The 20,827-nt window shown below is 49.4% G+C and overlaps 1 protein-coding gene across 10 annotated transcripts in view; it reads right to left on the minus strand.

The window, feature by feature from the left end:
• Positions 1-18,346: 18,346 nt before the first annotated feature.
• Positions 18,347-20,827, minus strand: part of LOC104151855 (uncharacterized) — a 37,604-nt gene continuing 35,123 nt past the window's right edge. For all 10 annotated transcript variants that reach the window (XM_068940692.1, XM_068940689.1, XM_068940695.1 and 7 more), the window contains 3 exons: positions 20,585-20,733; positions 19,610-19,749; positions 18,347-18,539 (listed from right to left, as the gene is read on the minus strand). In XM_068940692.1, coding sequence (XP_068796793.1) covers positions 18,418-18,539; positions 19,610-19,749; positions 20,585-20,733 — 411 coding nt within the window. In that variant the 3' untranslated portion in view covers positions 18,347-18,417. The remainder of the gene's footprint in view (positions 18,540-19,609; positions 19,750-20,584; positions 20,734-20,827) is intronic.

Genomic DNA, 20,827 nt, shown 5'->3' on the forward strand with positions numbered 1-20,827 from the left:
TGTTTCTCTCGGTGGGGGTCTTGCCATCTCTAAAGCCTCTTGGAAAAGTGCTTCAAGCAGATTGCACCATTGCATGATTTGCCACATTCAGTCTTCCAGCTTCACTAGTCTCTTGGAGACTGGGTCTTATTGTCTACCTTTTTCACTTCCTCTAGACGGTGGGGGGAGGAAAGAATAGAACAACTTTAAAAAAAAAAGTTACAGATCTGCAGTGCTTGGCAGCAACCCAAAGCACAAGAGCACAGAGACCGTGAGAAAAATGTCAGTTTTCTGTCCAACTGGATGGTAATCAGATGTCACACTGGGACTTCACGAGACTTGTAAATGAACAAAGGAACGGGCAGGAAAGGAGGGAATATCCAGCCAGGCTGGAGAAGGCCACGCGGCAGGGCCTGACACGGTGTGTATCCATGGGAATTATTCCTACAAGCAATAGCGAGTCTCCTGTCACAGAGTGAATCTTTCGCGGAAGGTTAAACGAGATCTCTCGAGCAAGGAAGAACGGTGGCTTCGGGCCCTGGACGTTGCAAGCAGCAGGGAAAGAGGGGGGGCATCAGTGCAGGTGGGAATCGTCACGAGCCGTGCTGCCAGCGCGTCCCAGAGCCCTAGCTTACTACTAACGTACTCAAAACGAGTGTGGAAACGTTTTGACCAGTTAGAAGAGTTGCAAAAGACAAATAAAACATGGGAAGAGCTAGTGCAAGTGTCCCAGCAGCACTACGCCGGTGAAGGAGCACGCCGCCTGCCAGGCGGTGCGTCCTGGGGCAGCGCGTACTTGCGGCTGCGAGAAGATGCAGGAATGGGACAGGTAGTATTTGAGAGAAGAGCAGAAACCCGTTGTTGAGAGAAGAGCAGAAACCTGTTGTTGAGAGAAGTGCCTGGTGGTTGTCACAGGAGCGCTGGGCTTTGCCAGGGAGGCTGCACCTCCAAGAGCCTCCAGGGCTTCCCTGGGAGAAGCTTTGCCCTGGTACCAGGCACACGTGCCAGGAACTGGGCACTAAGACACCTCAAAGCAGTTGCCCCATGCAGGGTTTTGCTCGTACACATACACACAAGTAGCATAGAGGCCTGGCCTGGCTGTTTCACTTGGCGCAGTTGGGATAGAGCTGGATCGAGCTTCTCCTGTGGGGCCTCCTGTTTATACCCACCTGGTAAATGGTGAAGGTGGGGCAAGAAGTGGCAGAGATGGCTAAAGAAACCTTCAGAAAGTTTAACTCCTGTTCCCTTTGCTCAGGCCTGCTACCTCCACCCTAGGCACGTTGTGGCCACGTGCAGCCTCCGTCTTCCGCGCATGGCTGCAGAGCAAGGAGCGTCGCCTTGCTGTGGCCGCACAGCAGAGGTCTTGCACAGTCATCCTGGGAATCAGTCGTCTTCCTATGGCCAAGCCCGATCATGAAGCGGACAAACGCATTTTAGGACGGCGCTGCCAATATAAGCACTTATGGGAAGGCTGGCCACAGACCCTAGCCTATGCACCCCCCAACCACAAGCGTGGAGGAGCTGCGAGATTAAAGATCACTAAATAAACACATCCAGCAGCCAGTGTTGACTCACTGGGCCTTTTTAATGGCTTCAGCCACATCCTTGACTGAAGCATGTCTGCAGCCATGGCGAGTGCATTTGCCCCTGCCCCATGCTTCCCGGCAGAAGAAACCCAAGCAAGCTGGACTGCACTGGGTTCATTGCACGGCGCCCGGCCTAGCCATTTAGCAAAGAGGCACTGGACTGGATTTCTCTCTGTCCCTCCTCCTGCCCCAAAACACCTCTACACCTGCAGAAAAAGCTTCCTCTGCCTCTGCATGGCCACACACCACGGTGGGACAACAGCATTCATCCTTCTGCTGGAGGAGGTTTACCCCAGAAACATGCCTCCTTCAGGAGAGGAGGCTGAATGTCTCATTTCGAAAAGCCGGGAAGCGGAGGGAGGGAAAAGTGCAAACATTTAGAAAATGCAATTTAGCCTTAATGGGATTTACTTAGCGCCTATGGTCTCCCTGAAGCGATAACACCACGTAATGGATTGCAATTCGTTAGAGGCAGAACAAGCCTTGGGAAAAAAACAACACAAAAAGCACCTTCAAGCAGAGCGGAGAAGCCCACGCAGTTTGCTTTCAGCTCTGCCGAGCCTGGGAGGGCAGGACCTGGAGCGGAGCAGGGCTCGGGCTGAGCCCTGTGGCCAGTGAGCTACACCAGGCGGGCAAGAGCAGCTTCGCAGGGAAGGAAAGGGCACTTCTCAGCCTATTTCTGCACCATCGATCCCCACGACTGGCAAGTGGGGCTGCCATGCATCGCCAGGCAGGCCTGGGGCGCGCAGAAAGTCCTCTCCACGGCCAGGGATGAGCAGGCATGAGCGAGCTTCAGAGTAGCACTGCGCTGGCCGTCAGCAAGTGCAACGTCCTTCAAAGGAGACACTGGAGGAGTGGATGGGAAAAGGAGGTGGCGGCAGCGCTGAGCAAGGGGAAGGGAGCGCTGCATGGCATCGATCCAGCCTCGGCCGGAGCAGGCACGTGTCCTGCATCGCAATTGCCACGGCTCCTGGCAGCAGGTGCGCACCGGGCTGGTGCAAAGGCCACTCGGGCGAACCCGCCTGCCACGGAAGCAGCTGGCAGAGCGCCATGGACTTTCATCAGCTGGAGCAGGGTGCAACCTGCGGTGTAGACGGGAGCCTCCTCCACCAGCCCAGTTTGGCAACAGCAGCTATTTTTCCGAGTGAAACGGAAAGTCATTCCAAAATATTTGCAATATCCAGGAGCCTCAGGAAGAGATAGCTAGTGAGCTGGAGTCGGTGAGGTCGTGAAGGCCTCGTGGAGCCCTAAAAAACTGCATCCTGGACATCCACACGGCGCCGTGGTTGCGGTCTGAGGCCTCAGCAGAGGATATCTGGGGTCGGTGCTCCCTCTAGAGGGATGTGCTCACCCAGCGAGAGGCCACACCGTGCCCCTTGGGAGGCAAGTGGTGGGAACCTCGTATCGCTGTGCACAGGGACCACCCGACCCAAGGACCTCGGTCACCGTCTTGCCTGTGCAGAGACACTACGGCCCAAGAGGCGCGTTACCGACAGGCCACGCGTCGATCATGCTCACTGGAAGGTTGTTTCGGTGGTTTGCTTAAAGCAAGCAGGACCTGGGGCAGAGACGGCGGCAGATCTCACTGGAGATACCCTCTCAGCTCACACACTGCCACAGAAAGCCAGCCAAGGAGAGCTGGGCTGCTTAACACCAGGCTAGTTTTCAGCTTACTGCGTATCACATTTGGGCTTAAGCTCTTAGCTTGCTCTACTTCAAAAAAACATTTAATGCCTGAATGCTGCTATTGACCATTTGTGGCAACACATCCCAGACAGGAGAGGAATAATCCAAAGATCAGTAACTACCTACCTAACATGCAATGCCCCCCTCCATTCCCCTCAGGTGGCCTCTAATTAAGCTTCTCTGAACATGAGCCCTGGCTATACTATAAATCTTAAAACCTGCCCAGGGATCTCAGCGTGCCACATGGCTGATCTCTCCCTCCACACAGACAAGGGCTGGCAACGCAGATCCCTTGGGGAAGAGGGTACGTATACATGCACGGAGTACATGCAGATCCCTGACTTTAATTTGTCATATGAGCGAAATTGTGCTGACACAAAGAAGCAACCTTTAAGGCTTACGGAGCAAGCAACCGCCACCACTCCCATTGTGCAAGTCATTACAGGCCAGTCTGTCCGCAGGTGGGAGTGGTGGCAGTGATCTACCATTACTATCTTATCCTCAGACATCTATTCCTGCTCTTGCATCCAAAGATGTTTTCACTTTCTAATAAACTCATTTGACAACCCTCTATTTTGCCATAAAAAGTAAGCCTAAAGCTTAAGTTCCACTGCTAATAACTTCATTACAGCACAGACTGCCCAAAGCAACAAGAGACTTCAAACACTTCCATTAAGAAAAAATAAAAAGGAACCATGCTAACTCATCCTCAAGTTTTTAATTAGAGCGACTGCAGGTGGCAGGTAGATGGATCTACAATATCTCACAGCCCTAGGGAGGGGGATCTTGACTCTCTTCTAACTGCTAGAGTCAAAGTCACGGGCAGAGAGAGGTCATGCCTCAAAAAAAAGGCTATGAGACAGCCTTAGCAGGGAAGCAAGGTGGCCCTGCTGGCTGAGACCAGCCCAGGGTAACCCAGCAGGATGGGCGAGCTGGGAGGACAACCCTTGTCTCAGCTGGGACTCAGCACCCAGGAAAGAAGGCTTGGGCATTTTTAAGGTCTCATGAAACAAAATCTCCCCTACAATACACGGTTCAAACATACGAATTAGTTGGACACCTGAAATTTGCCCAGGCTTCACTCAGCTACAGAGGCAGAGGGAAACAGTGTCTCTTCTAAGCAAAACTTTGAGTTTCACTAACATGGACAGTAGCACAACGTTCCCTGCGGGTGTGCGAATCCCAGCTGCCTAGGTCACTCTAGGAGAGACAGCGGAAAACCAAGAGAGGAGCCATAAGAAGTGGCACTCCCTCCTGGGTTTTTGACTCACAGGCAGGGCTCTCCCTCTGCTGCTGAGACCAGTGTCCTCTCCATGGCCAGCTAACTTCTCCATGCAGCTGCTGCCAGCAGAAGAGCAAGGCAGATCTTGCACCTGACTCCCGTCCAAGAGCAGCAGCGCTTCGCAGCTGACAGTTTCCTTGCTAGCCTTCACTAGATGGTGCTCTACACCATGCCTTGAAAGCTCCTTGCCAGCAAGGGCAGGTTTCTTCTGCCTTGCATTTTCAGCCCTAGCAGCTGTAGTCTTGGGTGGGAGGAAAGAGGACTCTGAAAGGGAGATTTCGTACAGAGGTCACACACACTACATGGTGGCAGCAGCAGGATCTGGAGAAGTCAGGTCAGGTCCCAGCTGTGTTAAAACACAATGGGAAATGCTGAAGCTTAGAGGAAGAGGAGGTCAACCAGAGAGAAGGCAAAAGGCAAGACCATTTGCAGCCTGCCCGGAAGGACCAGTTATCCTGGTTTGCATGGATTCACGCTCCATAGAGGAATCTTGTCCTGGCAGAAGGAGAAGCCCAGACCTGCCCTCAATATCCTTGTAGAATGAGCTTTAAAATACAACCAGTCTGTGGGTTTAGCTGTAGTCCAGGGAAGGCCATGCATGAGCTGCAGGGCCACAGAAGAGAGAACCTCTGTTTCCTGAATAGAGAGTGACCAGGGTTCAGACAGAAGAGGACACTTTGCGTTCTAACCCTTTACTCTCTACTCTCCATAGGCACGCATTTCCTTGTAACCGCTTCCAGAAGTGTCCTGGGAGCTTCAATTCCTTCAGTCACAGCAGGAACAGCTAGGACCAAACTGCTAGTGTCTTCTCCCAAGTCTGCCCGGATGTTAAAGCAGTGCAGAAAGCAAGACTGACCTAGAGCCCACAAGGAACTCAGGTCTTGGAGGCTTGGACTGAGTTCAAGACAATCCAAACTTCCAAGATAATCAGAAGTTTCTGCGCTTAGTAGCAGGTGTTGGGAGAAAAAGCCCTCCCTTCCATCAGCAGTATATTGGTGGCACGTGTTTGCAGGAAACTGTCACAACTTCAGCATAGAGTTGGCCATCCTGAAGCTGCCCTACCCCTTTGACCAGATCTTTGCAAGCCCTTACCCTTCCCTCTCCTTGAAAAGAGCCATCAGAGTTGAGTCATGGTGTCATCCTCCTTCATTCAGGCCTTGGCCTTCCACCTCAAGAGGAGGAACCTCTCATCCTGGCCAGAGCAGAAGAGCAGACTATCTATTTTCTAGAAATCAGGATCCGGCCAAAGGAAATCAAACTCCAGCTGTAGGCAGATATTACTGCAGAGCGTCTAGAGACTTCTGAAGAGCAACAAGCGATTCTCGAGTCCAAGATGAGATTTCCTGGCAAGCAAGGCCCGAGACTTGCTCTTGCTCCAGTCGCATGCCCAAAGAGCAAAAATCCTGTTCAGGTCACTGGATGGCCTTTTCAGGGTGGTGGGACACAGCCTTTCTCCCTTCAAAATATGAGTGTCATCACCGGCCTGCCCTCCTTCCCACAGCTGAAGCCAAGGGCTTGTGCCGTTCCTTCTGTGTCAAATAAAATCTAATGTTTGTTGCATCAGATACAGATCATAGTGCTGCAGAGAGCTCTGCTCAAGGACTTAAGCATTAACTACTTTGAATTATAAGTTCTGCCTCTGTCTGAAGCAGACACTCTCCAGCACCCTGCTGGAAGCAGTCCACAGAAAGCCCAGAGAGCCTCCTGCTGCACCAAGAGGGAAGATGCCTGCTTTAAGCTTAGCAAACTAAGCTCTTAAACGGAGTTTGTCAGCCAACAGATAAACACCCTAAGTGTGTTTATCACTCTTTGATAGGGAATAGTTCATGTGTTTATGCACAGGATAGGAAGTGGAAAGGCTACCCTACTGCTTACTGGCTATACGAGAGAGCTATCAGACAAATAGAGATGGTCCTACTTCAGACAGGAACAGGATTTCAAGCTACACACCATGAGTTTTCTTGCCTAGATGCCACCTCCTGCAATGCCATTGCCAAGGGTGGCTGTTCATCTTAAAGCTTCAGGCCCCAGAGTCAAGACTTTTGCATTTGTTGCCATTTTTAAGCATGCTTAAGCCCCCAGAGGGAAGCCAGAAAACACTCCCTAACAACTCAAAAAGCTCAGAAAAAGCTTTTTCCGAAAGCCAGAGCTGCATGATCAAAAGCCAGGAGAGGCTGCCTTTACTCTACTGTGGATACTCTCAACATAAGGAGAGTAAGACATCTCCTTTGACAAGCTGTCAAGAGCTTTAAAAGGGCTTTTTGCTCCTTTACATAACCTGTTGGGGAAAGCTTGAGCAAGCGGATTGGCTTTGCAAGAGTCAAAAGCCAGTCCTCTGCTCAGACACGGAGTTTAAGGCACAGGGACCATCTCAACCTTAGTTAGTATAATTTTTGTGGAACCAAAGAATTGGGCCCAGCCTTAAAGGCATCTTAATCAGGCATTTCCTGGGGCCTTCTAACACTGTGTATTGAAGATCAGCCTCAATTGCAGAGTGAGAAATGAAGCCTGGATTTCTAATCCTGTAAGTGGGTGGAAGAGGGTACAGTTTCAGATGAGACCAATTCAGTACAGGGGCAAAAAAAAAAAAAAAATGCAAGCTTATTTTTCTCAGTAGCTTTATGCTGCCGCAGGCAATGAGGTTGTTTCCACAAAGATTCAGATGGGTCTTTCTTCTAAGGCAGCAGATCCCCAATTTTTCCTGGGTTGACCAGGGTCTCTCACTGTGCTCCCCTCCAGCTTTGGCATTTTCCAGGCCATCTGAAAATCATTTTCTGGGTACACAGAGCAGCAGAAGATTGCCAATAGAAGCGGGCAGGGAGGGGAAGACAATTTCACCAACTAAGTGGGAGCCATTTCCCTAAACAGCTTCCCAGCCCCTTGGAAGGAAGTACGTTGGCAGCCAGTCCAGTCTTCCTTGACACCATGTTTACTTGCTCATTGCCTTTTTAGAAAAGTTTAAAGATCAAGGGGATTATAGAGGGGTGTGAGGAGATGAGTAATAAGGAAACAACCTTCAGAAGCCTGCTGCGGTTTTTGAGGAAGCTATTTAATTCTTTAAGCCAATTATTACATTTTCCAAAAGGCTCAGCAACCTCTGTATCTGACAGGTTTATGCCAAAGGATAGCATTGGTGAAGGGGGAGAAGCAGAAGCTCATTTTGCCCCACCAGCTTCTCTGCACTACATGTCAAAGACAATGTCATTGGAAAGCCTATAATGCTGTCACACATCCTAGCAAGCTCCATATTATAGTTGTCCAGGGCTTTCCTGATATGAACTCCCTTTACCCTAGCTCAAGGTCCAAGCTATCCTCTTGCTGAGGAGTGATTTTGGGACTCCATCATGTGCTCTTTTTACTTCCTCACTCCGTGTGTCACCATCTTCCCTTTTGGCTCTGCCAGTGAAACCACCAGCAGCCTCAGACTGGATGGGTTTCACCTGCCAGGTTTGTGTGGTTACGTCTAATGTCATGCTGACAATGCAGAAAAACACCTACCCCAACCCTGCAGAAAGCAGCTGTGCATTTACCATTTCTCCCAGCACCTGCAACACTACCAGACATATCTTCCACTTAATGTCACCTGGGGCAGGCTGCAGGTGCCAGAGCTACAGGGAGGTGCGCTCCGTGGTAGGGAGAAGTGGGAATCACACAGCCCTTCTAGCCATGCTCTCAGCTATCATAGGCCCATGACATTTTCCAGAAGATCACAGTCCTGATCAAGAGATATCTTCCTTGGAGCATGGCACCCAAGGAGCCATTCATGAGCTGAGATTAAGCATCCTGCTGGGTGTCCTGGTAGCAGGCTTGGGACTTTAAGACAACAACGCAGCTACAGCTGGTAATTAGCTAAGAGCAGGTATGAGGATACCAGAGTATGCCAGCCCCCAAACTTTGGGGGCCTGGCAGATCTGAACCGTACTCCTGTGCAGCTGAAGGCCAGAGCGGGTGAAGCACCTCTCAGGGTGGGCTGAAGACCGCCAGGAAGGGTCACCCTGGGAAGTCTTCATTTCCCACCCACCTTCCCTCTGAGAAATGTGGGCTTAAGTCCTTTGGTCTTAATTTGTGGCTTCAGCTAATTGCTAGCTCAAGTTACTTGGTGGGGCTTGCCCAGTGCAAAGAGGAAACTCTCACTTGAAGGCCACGGACAGAAAGCCATTTCCCCTCGCATCGGGGACCAGTTAACCCGGTGAAGCATTGTAACCTGGAGCACTGCTACCTCCACACCCTACTGGCAACTCCAGCCTCTGCGGTCACCCAGGCAAGTAGGAGGAAAGCACATTTTCACTTAAGCTTGAGGAAAAGTTTTAGGTGAAACTAAGATTCCTCTCAACAGACTTTGAGCTGCACGTAGCATGTGTGGTGGCGTAAACCAGCCCTCGGACACAACTTGCTGTCTGCTTTCTCTCATTTAAGAGAAGTGAAACACGTGTAGGAGTGTTAATTTTAAACAAAAATGCATCTTGCTGTGCTCTCATGCCACTTCAGATCATCTTGACCAACTGAGGCAATCGCAGTCAGGTTCTCCGCACCCCTACGTGGATGTCTCCAGGCAAAATGCCTTCCATACGTGGAGGGAGCATTTCTCTCCAGACACAGCCAGATTTTAATGCATGCCAGAGCAGCGGGGCAGGCTCTGTTGGGTGATTCTCCACAAGCTCTGCTCTCTCAGACCATCCTGTGATGGAGAAACACACCCCACAGCAAACAAATTGAGCCCAATCCACCCATCCCTCCTTGCTGCTCCAGCAGAGATCTCAGCGTCACTACCTCCAGTGAGCGTCTCTGGGTGTGCAGTTTTACTGGCTAGAGCTCCCAAGAAAAATTATGTGGTTTGCCAGCAAAAAGCCCAAGTGCCTCGCAGGGCTGGGGTGCCAAGGGACAGCATCTCCCCACGGAGATGCGTGCTAGTGCTGGCAGGGGCGAGGAGCAGGTAACCATTGCAGGGCACAGTGCAGCAGCACCCCTGTGATGGGAGAGGAGGGATATCTGAGCCTGAGTGCCAGAGAGCTCTACAGCGCAAACCACTGCATTGAGGCATAACTCACATTTGGGAGGTTTTTGTTTGCTTGTTTGCTTTCTTTAGCCTATGCAGGCTGCTGACTAACAACTGGTATTGCGCTCAACAGCTGTAAAACTTGCTGTGGAGAAATTCATGAGTAGCTCTAGGTGACACTGCAGGATTGACTTCATTGCAGGGACAGGCAGTAGCTGCTGCCTTGTGTTGTGTCCCCAGCTGCCCTTGGAGGCCGGAGCTGCTCCAGCATCAGGTACATCTCCGTCCAATGGCAATTTTGAGACCAAATTCCCTAAAGGCCAGCTGAGACCTCTGGAGCTGGCTCAGTGGCGCACTCCGCCACAGCTTAGAGGACATCTCATGTCTTAGCTCAGACCATCAGGAGACTCAGCCTTGGGCTCACACACAAAATTCCCTGCTAGCTTTCTCCACTGCAAGGAGGGCTGATGCCCTGGTGCATCTTGAGCACGAGCCCAACGCTTCTGGTGGCTTGAGCCCTTCTGTTTGGTGTTTATCTCTGCACATAGGCTGTACACAAGGATGTTTCCTTTCTCCTGCCCAGCAGCGACCCACATACCCCACTGCAGCTTTGGAGGGGACTTTATGGGGCAACCTGCGCAGCACCTTTTTTAAGGCTCTATCATTTATTGGTGGCCACTGCCACTGAAGTCCTGACAGAGACATCATTATGACACTGAATGTGTGAGTTTTGTGGTAATTCTATGATAATTATCAAATGCTTCCCTTCCATTTTCCTAGTGAGACACTGGCGTTATTACCATTACCCAGTCTCCGTGGCTCTTTGGGAGCGCCCTCAAGGACTGTCTTTGCATTTGACTGAACAAGATGTTCTTGTTCGAGGAAGCTCAACAGTATTTTTCATAGTTTTCCACCCATCCTTGTAAACCATACCAGTCAAGTGAGGAGGGCAGCTTCACTTCCAACCGTTTTGAGTAGGGTGTATTTTTCTGGCTGATACTATATGCAACGAGAATGCGCTCTTCATTTTGCGTTGGCTTATTGCAAGGTGAGCCCAACTCTTCACATCAAAGAGATGCTGCTTGCTGGTGTAACAGCATGAGGAGATGCATAAATGTAGTATCCCAAAGCAGACTGTGTGATGTTTCTCAGAGAAAGCCAATCCACCTGACACCCCAGCAGCGTCCCTGCTGTTGGATGCCTCTCACAGCTAGTCAGGAGCTGGCCCATGGTCCCTGAGACAGCAGGAAAATCCAAATAGCAGGTTCTTGCACAGAGGTGGAAATGCCCACAGCATCACCAGGGTGTGGGGGCTTGTCCTGGGCCCCTCCAGCGTGATCAGACAAAAACGTCCCATACCACACTTGTGCCCGTTTGGCTGGTCATGGAGGATGTGTGTGACCCTCAGCTTGTTTGGCTTTTGCTGGTCGGTGGCATTTCAGGTATAAACTACAGGGTTTGCTGCACTCACCCATGAGCACCCAGTTAGTTCATGCATGAGTGCCCAATTCATTTATGCCTGAGCACCCACTTAGCTCATGCATGACCTTAACTGGGTGCTTAATGCATAAGCACCCAATTAATTTATGCATGAGCGTTCAACTAGTTTACATATAAGCACCCAAACAATTCACGTGTGAGCATCCTATTGATTTACGCAAGGGCACCCAGGCAGTGCATGCATGGTCAACCACATAGCTCACGCATGAGTGCCAAACTAGTTTGGGCGTGAGAGCCCTATTTTTCATGCATGGGCACCTAATTAGTGCATGCATAGGTGCTCAGTTAGTGCATGCATGAGCGCCTGATTAGTTTACGCACATGCACCCATTTAATTCATGCGTGAACACCTCATTATTTTGCATCTGAGTACCCAATTAGCGAATGCATGAGCTCAGGCCAGAGGAAACCCAGTAAGAAACCTGGAAAAGCGGTCGACAGAAACCATTATGCGCACAAGCTGTTACCAGCCCTAGCCCTCGCAAACCCCAACACAGCACAAGAACTACCTGATCCCACAGCCCTGAGAGCTTTAGCTTTCCGCAGAGACTTTGTGCTGCCAGGAGACACCAGCAACGTCCTGTCACACCGGTCTCTTCTAGCGCTCCCAGCATACGGGATGAAAACTATTAGGGCATGTTGGAAATAGACCTAGGCTTTGCTGCTGCTCTTGTTATCAGTCATGCAATGGATGCTTCCTTATGATTTCTGCTCTTTTCAAATGGTTTAATTAAAATGTTTTCAAGTTTTTTTTTTCTCACAGCAGTTTGTTTTAAACTTACAGATTTTAATTAGTTCTGGGTAATTTAAAATTGAACTTCTAAAGAAGTGCCCGAGGCCAGCAGATGCCTGGGGTTTGCATGCGGTGAAAGCAGCTGGCCTCACTGCTAGGGGACTTCAAAGCAGGCGCAATGCCATGGGACCTGCTATGAATGAGCAGCTTCTGAAGAGCAACACTCGCGCTTCACACCCGGTGAGTCGTTATTAGAGCCCAGAGTGGTGGCACAGACGTGCTGGTTGTCTGGGCTATGCTTTAGTGTGACGTACCTTTTGGCGCGGAGTCTCTTGCAGTCCTATCACTGTGCCCTGTGGTAGCTGGGTAGCTGTCACCCGTAAAAGGGAGTCCCAGAGATGGCCACGGCTGCTGGTGTGAACCAATCCCGCTCGGGCGCATGCTTGAGCCATCGGCACCACATCCGGCTGGGGTCTTTCTTTAACCACTGGCTTTTATTTTGATCCTAACTGGTTGTTTCTGCTCCTCTCTAAGCTGCAGAGGTCTTTTATTAGCAAATGATTGCTTGGGATCTACCTGTCCTCCAAGCAGCCATGTCACTAAGGCTGAGGTTGCAGCACGAGCCCCACTGCCGTTGGGGGGTTTTGAGGGAGGCCCTAATTGCTTTCCTTTCCTGTCTTTTCTCTATTCCTGCAGAACCCATGACAAAATATGCGTTGTGTTCATGGAAAGCAAGAGCTGTAGTTTCCAGCTCGTGGCAAGGCACAGAAAGGGAGCTACGCTCACCGACGAAACGCTCCCAGCTCTCAGAGTTAGAGCAGAGCAACACCAACGCTGGAGAGAAACAAGACTTTCTGCTCTTGATTTCACACCCACGTGCATATACCCACTCACATACACACACGCACAAGCTTTTTTCTGTCTCTGGTGGAAATAATTTGTATCATGGGTCACTTAAGCTAAATACTTTCCAGTATTGCTCAGCCTTTTAAGCTCGAGCTTTTATTAGAATAACATTAAGAAGACAAACCGAGTTACTAGATAACGTCACCATCGCTTCTAGTGATCCCTAGTCCCAGTCAGTCCTATCCAGAGCAAGCCATACTCTTACTCAGTTGCTCCAATACTACATTTTATCTGATACCTGGGCAAGGGTCTTCAACATTCCTTCTTCCCAAAGAGGAGGGAAAAACACTGCTTTCTCGTGTGGCTATTCAAGGTTTTGAGTCAAAGTTTCCAACAGGGAAGCCCATTACTTGGTCCTAAAGTTCATGTATGCTCTTGCTGGAATTCCAGCTCTGCTGGGAATAGGGTCAAGATCTTGGGTTATTTCAGCATTTTTTCCCATATGTTCAGCCCATGCATGAGTCATGCCTGAGCCTGTAACTCTTTGCTGAGATGCCTTTGACAGAGCTCATTGAGCTAATCTCCTGACACAAGGCTGTCCCAGCTCTGGGCTGATAAAATAAATATTTAACTTCAAAACATCTAACAGTTTTCAAAGGGAATAGCCCAGTGGTGGCCTAAGCATGTTTAGATTCTGTGCATAGCAAAGGGTGCAGAGCCCTTTAATCATCGCCATATGTATTTTGTGCTTTTATCTGAAGATCTTCACAGTCCTTCGTGAAGATGCTATTCCTGTTCCTCTCTGTTTTACAGATAAGGACATGGCGGCACAGAGGGGAACAAAAGGATTTGCTCCAAGCCCAGAGAACGAGTATTGGAGGCACAACGGCTAGGCTATTTTGCATCCCAGCTACAAGGCTGATGCTGCTCTGGTGCAATGCCTTAGGAAAGGGCAAGGCATTAGAGGGACTCGTTTGCGTTACCTGCTGGCGCTGGTGGCCCAGCATCACTGGTAGGGAACGAAATGGTGCCACTTGCCCAACTGAGCACCCTTATCTCAGCATCTCACCTCCAGGCTGCCCCAGTCCCATGAAACAACGTTGCCCTTGCACCCACTTGCTACTCCCACAGCCTCTGGCTGTGGCGCTACAGTGGGATTGCGATAGTCTTGTGCTGAATTTCAGATTAAAGGTAAATCTGCTTTATGCTTTGGTGCTTTGCATCATATTGTAACGTTTCTTCTCTTCAGCAGTCTCAATTCTTTTTCTTTTTTCGCACCGGTAGTGTAATATAATATAATTAGCACCGAGGGTAGCATCAAGCCAAGAACAAATTAGGTCATAACACAACGTCTCCTTTGCCTGGGTGCTCTGTTTTTGGAAACGTGTCAGGAGAGCCTCCTGACTGTGCTCTCCCTGCCCTCAGTGCCCAAACTATATGGCAAAGAGCATCAGGAGAGGGAGCAACGGGCCCCGGGGCTGCAGGCAGGACTGGGCTCCAGGGAGCACTTGTCTGGTGCATGCTTCTACTGACACATGTTGTCTAAGAGAAACCTGCCTGTAGCCCAGGATCTCCTTTGCTCTTGGGGTAGCCAAGGAGGAGACAGCTGAGTCTTCCTACCCCAGACGCTTCTGCCCATTGCAATGTAGACGTAGAAAACACCTGGCAGGAGGTAGGGGGAAATGTGAGAGCCCTCACGCAGGACAAGGCCTCACCACAGTTCAACATCTGTCTCCTCAGGGGGATTTGGTTTGCTTGGTCTCTGGGAGGATTTTACCCCAGACAGCCCTTCCGAAAAGTCACGTGTTGCTTGTCCGCATTGGCAGCAAGACCCTAGGTATCTAGGCTAAGCAGTTGAAGCCCCAATCCAAGAAATGAGGCACGTTTTCCTCTGAAAGCCACAGAGGCTTTAATGAGAGCCCAACCCTGGACCTTGTAACATGATTTTTAAAATTCCCTTGCAATTAATGTGTTTGCTCTCTCAAGTCAAATGCATGTTTGCCTTGACCCACAATTTGTTCCATTCAACATTTTTCCAAGTGAGATTTGCCCAGGAATTTTTACTAAAAACAACGGTCTTGCAGCTTCACTAACGTCCAGACCTATGTCAAGCCCATCTTTTAGAGCCTTCAGGAGTAAATACTAACAAACTGGTGGGGAACCACCCTGCTTTCTTTCCATGGAGACCGCCAGACTCAGCGGTAGCATGACACTATCTGACCTGGACACGTTTCTGGCCTCTCAGCAGCTTGCCTGGCATTCACCCTCCAGCCCCCCCAGAGCACTCTTCCTTGGTTTCACAGCTGAACAGACACCAAAAGGGTCACTGAAATGTTTCCACTTCCACAAGAAATTTGCATGGGGCCACAATCTCAGCAGGGACCTTCTACCCTTGAGCAACAGGCTGTCCTGCCTATCCAGTGCTGTGGGACATCTCTCAGGTAACCTCCCCTGAGCACTGCGTTGCAGAGGAAAACACCAAACACTGCTTTAAAGCTGAATTTCAGTACTGGGGCAACAGCCACCCACTGGCCAATGTGGTCCCAGGAACAATTTCATGTCTAACTTTTCCAACACCACCCCTCTTTCAGCCCCACAGTGAGGAGAGGGAGCCTTGGCAACTCATTACAACCAGTCTCAGCGAGCGGAGCTGCGATGGCACATCCCTGACCACTGCAGGACTCCACATGTGTTGTGGTAGTCACTGTCCCCAGAAACTGTGGCACTGAGCATCCTGGGCTGGGACATGAGACATAGGGGTGTTTGCCAGGGCGCTGAATTGCACTTTCAGAAATGGAGCAGACATTTCAGGCTTTGTGTTCTAAAAGCCCACAGCTTTCCAAGAAACTTTAAAGCCTTTAAAATTCACCCAAATCCTATAATCACTCATGGAAACAAAGGCTGGAGAGATTATTTTTGTGAAAAAGTTGGCAGGTTTTTGGCTTCATAAAGCAGAGCGCTGTTGAGAGAAGGATCTGTTGTGGGGGAAAACAACATCACTGGTATTTTTGAAAACTCAAAATAAATAGAAACAAGACATTCCAGAGAGAAGGCTTTTAAAAATAGTGCATTGTGAACTAGAAGGGGGAGTTCACACTCTACTTTTTCATTCTCATTTTCCCCCTAGTGAAAGGGGGCAAAGGCAGAGTGCCAATAGTTTTAGGCTCCCGTCACAAACACAAGGGAACGCACTTCTCCCAAAACCAGCTGGAGCTCTGTGCTGGGACAGCCCTGCTAGTGGGCCACAGCTGTGTGAACCTCTGCTGCAGGCAGCCATCTGGCCCCGACTGAGGTCTGGGCTGTGCTGGAGGCTCCTTTCTGCCAGGCTGCCCCTTCCCAGGCCTGTCGCAGCTCTGGGGAAACATTGCTCGATGGGAATCTGGCAGCCAGCAGCTTTATTTGCGTGTGGCCAGGGTCAGCGCTGGCTCAGTCTAATTGTGTTGGGGGAGTTGCCAGGGGCTTTCTCCTGGTGAGGTCTGCAAAAGACTGACTCAATGCTGCTGCAGCACCTCATCAGCACTCAAAAAGAGGCCTTTGAAAATCTCCTTGCAGCTCATTGAGGAGTGGAGTGGAGAGCAGCATCTATCTAGTAAAGCCCTTATGCATCTCTTCTTCGCATTTGCCAAGTCTCTCCTTAGCCCACACTAACTCTTCACCTTCCCCCGTCCTCAGTTTGCTGCCCCTTGGGTCAAGATCCACCTTGGCTCAGCTAGTCCCCCCAGGGAGGTTTCTCCTTTCCCTCGAAACCTCCTGGCCTGCTCAGTCATCCCTCATGCAGGTGCTTTTCCAAGCCTCCAGTCATTGCTATTGCCTTATCCAAACCCTCTATCCCCTTCTGGCAGGGCAGGGACCAGCACCATAAAGCTGGTTGGCTCTGTTTAGAGGCATAAGGATGATCTCCATGTACTCCTTGCCTAACCCTTCAGCCTTTCAAGGCCTTTCCCCTCACTCTCCTAGAGGACTGTCCATCAGACTAGCTTATCCTCCCTCGGTTTCTAATGACTTTGTTAACCAGCCCAGGTCCCATGAAACACACCAGCAGTGTCCCTTTTGGGAGAGACCTGACCTGCACCTTTGCCCCTCTATTTCCTAGCTACCTGGAGAAGGATGTTCCCTTTTAGGCCATAGCTGCCAAGTTTCCTCAGAAGCCAGGAGAAATAAAACAGCTCACCCTTATCTAGGGGCTTTGAGTCCTTCAAAGGAGATGAAGAGGTGTGTGAAGCATAGCTTCATCCTGGAGACTCTCCCCAGCTAATTTGTATATTAATTGTATCCTGCAGTATAGTTTCCTGGTAGTTTGTCCAGCACAGACATCAGGTTTGCATATCTTTCCCAGAGCCCTGGAGGCTTCCTGCCCAGTCCTGTGGAAGGACAGCACAGTTGCCCATGCATTAACTGCAGTACAGCCTCTTGCCATCTAGCTCCCTTACCTGCACCCCTTAATCCACAGGCTGGAAACCCCTGTTAAAGATGACAGCTTACAGAGATGCTACTCTGAACTTCGCCATCTCCAAACACTTTCCATGCACCAGTAGAAGCCTGTGAAGCCCCATTAATCCTTCCACTAGAGAGAGGAAATAGAGGATGTGGTTTGACAATTCAGTCAATCCACTCTTAGGCTTCCTAATAAAGCCAGAAGTGGTGCAGCTACATGAAAAAGCACTGATCTAGGATGAACTCACTCTGCCAGTTCAAGAAAAATTTCAACAGGCTCCCTTTGAAGCAGCAGGCTTTCCCTAGATCAGGTATCATCTTGTCTGTACATCTAGCCTTCTGTGAGAAGGGCTACAAACCACCCTCCAGCAGGAGGCATCCAGCCAGCACAAATTCTGCATTGCTCGCACTGCATAGCTCCAGAGAAAAGCAAACCACTGCTCTCACCTGACCTAGATCTCATTTGTCTCATAGGCAGATCAAGAATTGCACAGATTCACTATTGCCCATTGTGGGTCCACAAACAGAACCCCTGACAATAAAAAAATTTCATTGAGAAGAGTCAGGGGAAAAAAATAAGGCAGAAACCCAGAGGCTGTACTGTCTCATGCTGAAAAGTGAATGCATCTTCCATTTCTAGAGTCAGTGGAACCACCACATGCTGAAATCAGTTAAAGACTGTTGCAGCTGTGTCAAAGGATTCAGTCACCGCCCCACCAGCATCCCCTTGGATGTGGAACCTCAGGGCTGACACCACAAAAGTGGGTCTCTAGAGCTGCAGCATCTTTTCTTTATCATGACAGATGGAAGCAGGAAGGGGAGCAATGGCTTCCTGCAGGGAATCTGCTCATGCCAGTGGGACTTGCAGATACTCATCACTGAAGAGGCCAGTGGCCAAGATCAGTAAGGAGTGACAGATCTCCCACTGCTCACCTCAACTCCTGCAGACAGTTCAGTTTGAGCTGCACTCTAACTTCTGAAGAAATGAGGTCTCAAGGAAAGACTGAACAACCATCTGTGCAAACCTGCCAAGTGTCTGTTAGCAGCCCTCATCACACTGGAAGGAGCAGAAAGCTGCAGTTCAGTCAAACACAGGCACAGGACTGTTCATCTGAAGGACCTTTCCTGCCACTACTCCATTCAGTCAGAACAAGCCAGGGAAGGTGCAGATTCAGGGTGGGGACTGATCAGAGAGGGGAGAACACAGGAGCAGAATGGGTTTGCAGACAAACCATCCTACTCTGGAATACAAAAAAATAGTTTAAAAAATACAAAGCAATTAGAACCAGAAGAGGACCAGCGTATGCAGGACACCCAGTTATTATTTCTCCAAAACACCTGCCACACACAGTGACATATCACTGCATCAGAAGTCTCAGGCCACTGTGCCTGATGGATCTGGGGTTGCTGGTGGGTCTAGTAGTTGCTTACGGCGTCTCCATATGACGAGTCCCAGCCGAACAGCAAAGATAACGCTAGTCATTGCCAGTAGCACAACTAGAAAAGAAACACAGGAGTATGTCAGTGCATCAGAGAAAGTCAGTGCCTCTTGCTATTTCCTGTTTCCAACATTTAGGAAACGTATGGAGCTCCCTACAGGAGCCATTATCGCCTGTCAGGAATATACTTTGGGGAGTTGCTGTGGGGCAAAGTGAGAGTTCAGAGTTCTATCGCTATCTAGTAAAACTCACCCTATGCTTCCAGGTCAAGGGACATCTAGAGGGGGAGGCTTTATGGACACAGAAATGAAGATGCATTACATTAACAAAACAATCCAAGAATAGTTGAAGCTATATAAAGAAACATGTACTAGTTTGGGAGAAAGCACATTCTTGCCCTACCAGCCAAACAAGCTGAACCAGTAAGAAAGAAGATCTGCTGGGAGAAATGCTGCCAAAGCACTGACTGCAGCAACGTAATTTGTCACTGATCATGCACACCTTCACGCGCCTCATGGCCACAACTGTTCAGACAGGAGTCCTTAGCGGCCTCATGGCTTTGGCAGACAAGCTCCAGTAAATCCTGCTGAGTGCTTTTAGGCATTACTCGCTTTTAGATTCAGGCCAGCCTGGGCTCTGAGGAGGAAGGGAGCATGCGCAGAGTTCTGCTCTATGGAAGTTTAATTTCTGATCCAAGAGGGTTGTATTCATGTGCAGCTCCAGTATCCAAAATGAGGATCCCAGCCCTGCTCTCCCTTGGGACTGCCCTATGTCAAAGGGAAGGGAGCTACAAACAGCTGATCCAAACACTCACAGGGCAGGCAAGCTTCTATGAGACAGGACAGATGGGAAATTGCGGGGCAAATACATTACCAGAACGTGAACTGGGGTGAGCACATGGTTTGGATTCAACCCCAAGGATAGTAGGCTCCTGAGCCCTGATTTCAACTGCAAAGGAAAGTGCCTCACTCCTTAGTTGGCAAAATTAATAGCTTCTAATAAACCCCAAGTTCAGCCTTTCCTGAAAAGGACATTTTCTAAAAGGGAACTGTTTATAACACACAGGAAAGATGTAGAAGTGTTATTGGCTTTCTTTTGTAAGGGTTGGAAATGGACCAAGAGTTTCACCTATAAAAATGCCATTGGTTGTTGGGGATGAAAGCGAGAAGTTCTTGCATGCACTGCCAGTCAGAGCTGTTATGATCACTGGGTAGACTGTGAGGTTGTAATGGACGTACTTGTCAAGGAACAAGTTTTCTAGATAAAACCTGAAAAGAAAAGTGACCAAACTAAACATTTTCTCTGTACAATTTTTCCACAGAAAATTTAAGAAGAGTTGGAACAAGAATGGTTGTCTTGCAAGCCAGCTTGGACCAGAGTCCAAAATTGTTTATTTACTAAAATAATTTTATCAAGATGTTATTATCTATCGGAAGTTTGTTTTGGGGGGGGGGGGGAGGGGGAAGACAGGGGGTGGCCAGGCTAATGGGGAAGAGAGGACAGTGGTTAATTCAAAACCAAAAACCTTCCTGCTTCTCCTACAAAGGGGCTTGGCCATGGAGAATGGGCATTTGTTGCCTGATGTAATACCCTATGGGATAGTTTGGCAACATGAAGGAATCAAAATTGCTTTTTGAGTGAAATTTTTTCCATTCTTTGAGGAAAAATGAACTTTTAGTGGAAAGCAAGCAGTTTGCTAAAGAGAACACATTCAGGTTAACTTTCTTTTTTCAGAATAGATTCAGCAGTTTATTGGAGACTCCAGCTGAACTGCTGCTCATCAGGTGTAGCTAAGGGAGGGGGACACTGAAGGGATTTGAGTTACTTTTGCACAAATCCTCACCTGCAAGCCCAGAACAGGTTGGGTTCACAAAAGCCATGGCAATCTGCTCTTCCTCCACAGCGTATGCTTACTGGCATTGCTGAGGGCCAAAGTAGCAGTGTTTTGCACAGGCTCTATGTATTACAACAGGGGCTGTTGGATGCAGTGCTGATACTGGGACAGAGCCCATTTATGAATCAGACAGTCCAGTCTGCTTGTGAGATGCAAGCAGTAGAAGGGCTTTTCTTTAAGGCCTAGAGGGAACCCATGAGAACACTTACCATATTACTAGACTCAGAGCAAGGATGGACAGAGAGGCAGTGGTTGCTTTCTCGTTAGACACATTCCACTTGTAGATCAACACGACAGCAAAATTCAGCAGAGTGGCGATGGTAGTCCACGTTGCATACAGCACCAGGCCATTCTGGACCTGCCGTGCAGTACGGAGAAAGTAAGGGTGATAAAGTAATCCCAGTTTTCCTTGAAAAAGGCAGACGGTATCTATACTTCCCGGGGTAGTTAAA

The sequence above is a fragment of the Struthio camelus genome, chromosome 3 (genome assembly GCF_040807025.1).
Source record: "Struthio camelus isolate bStrCam1 chromosome 3, bStrCam1.hap1, whole genome shotgun sequence".
NCBI lineage: Eukaryota > Metazoa > Chordata > Aves > Struthioniformes > Struthionidae > Struthio > Struthio camelus.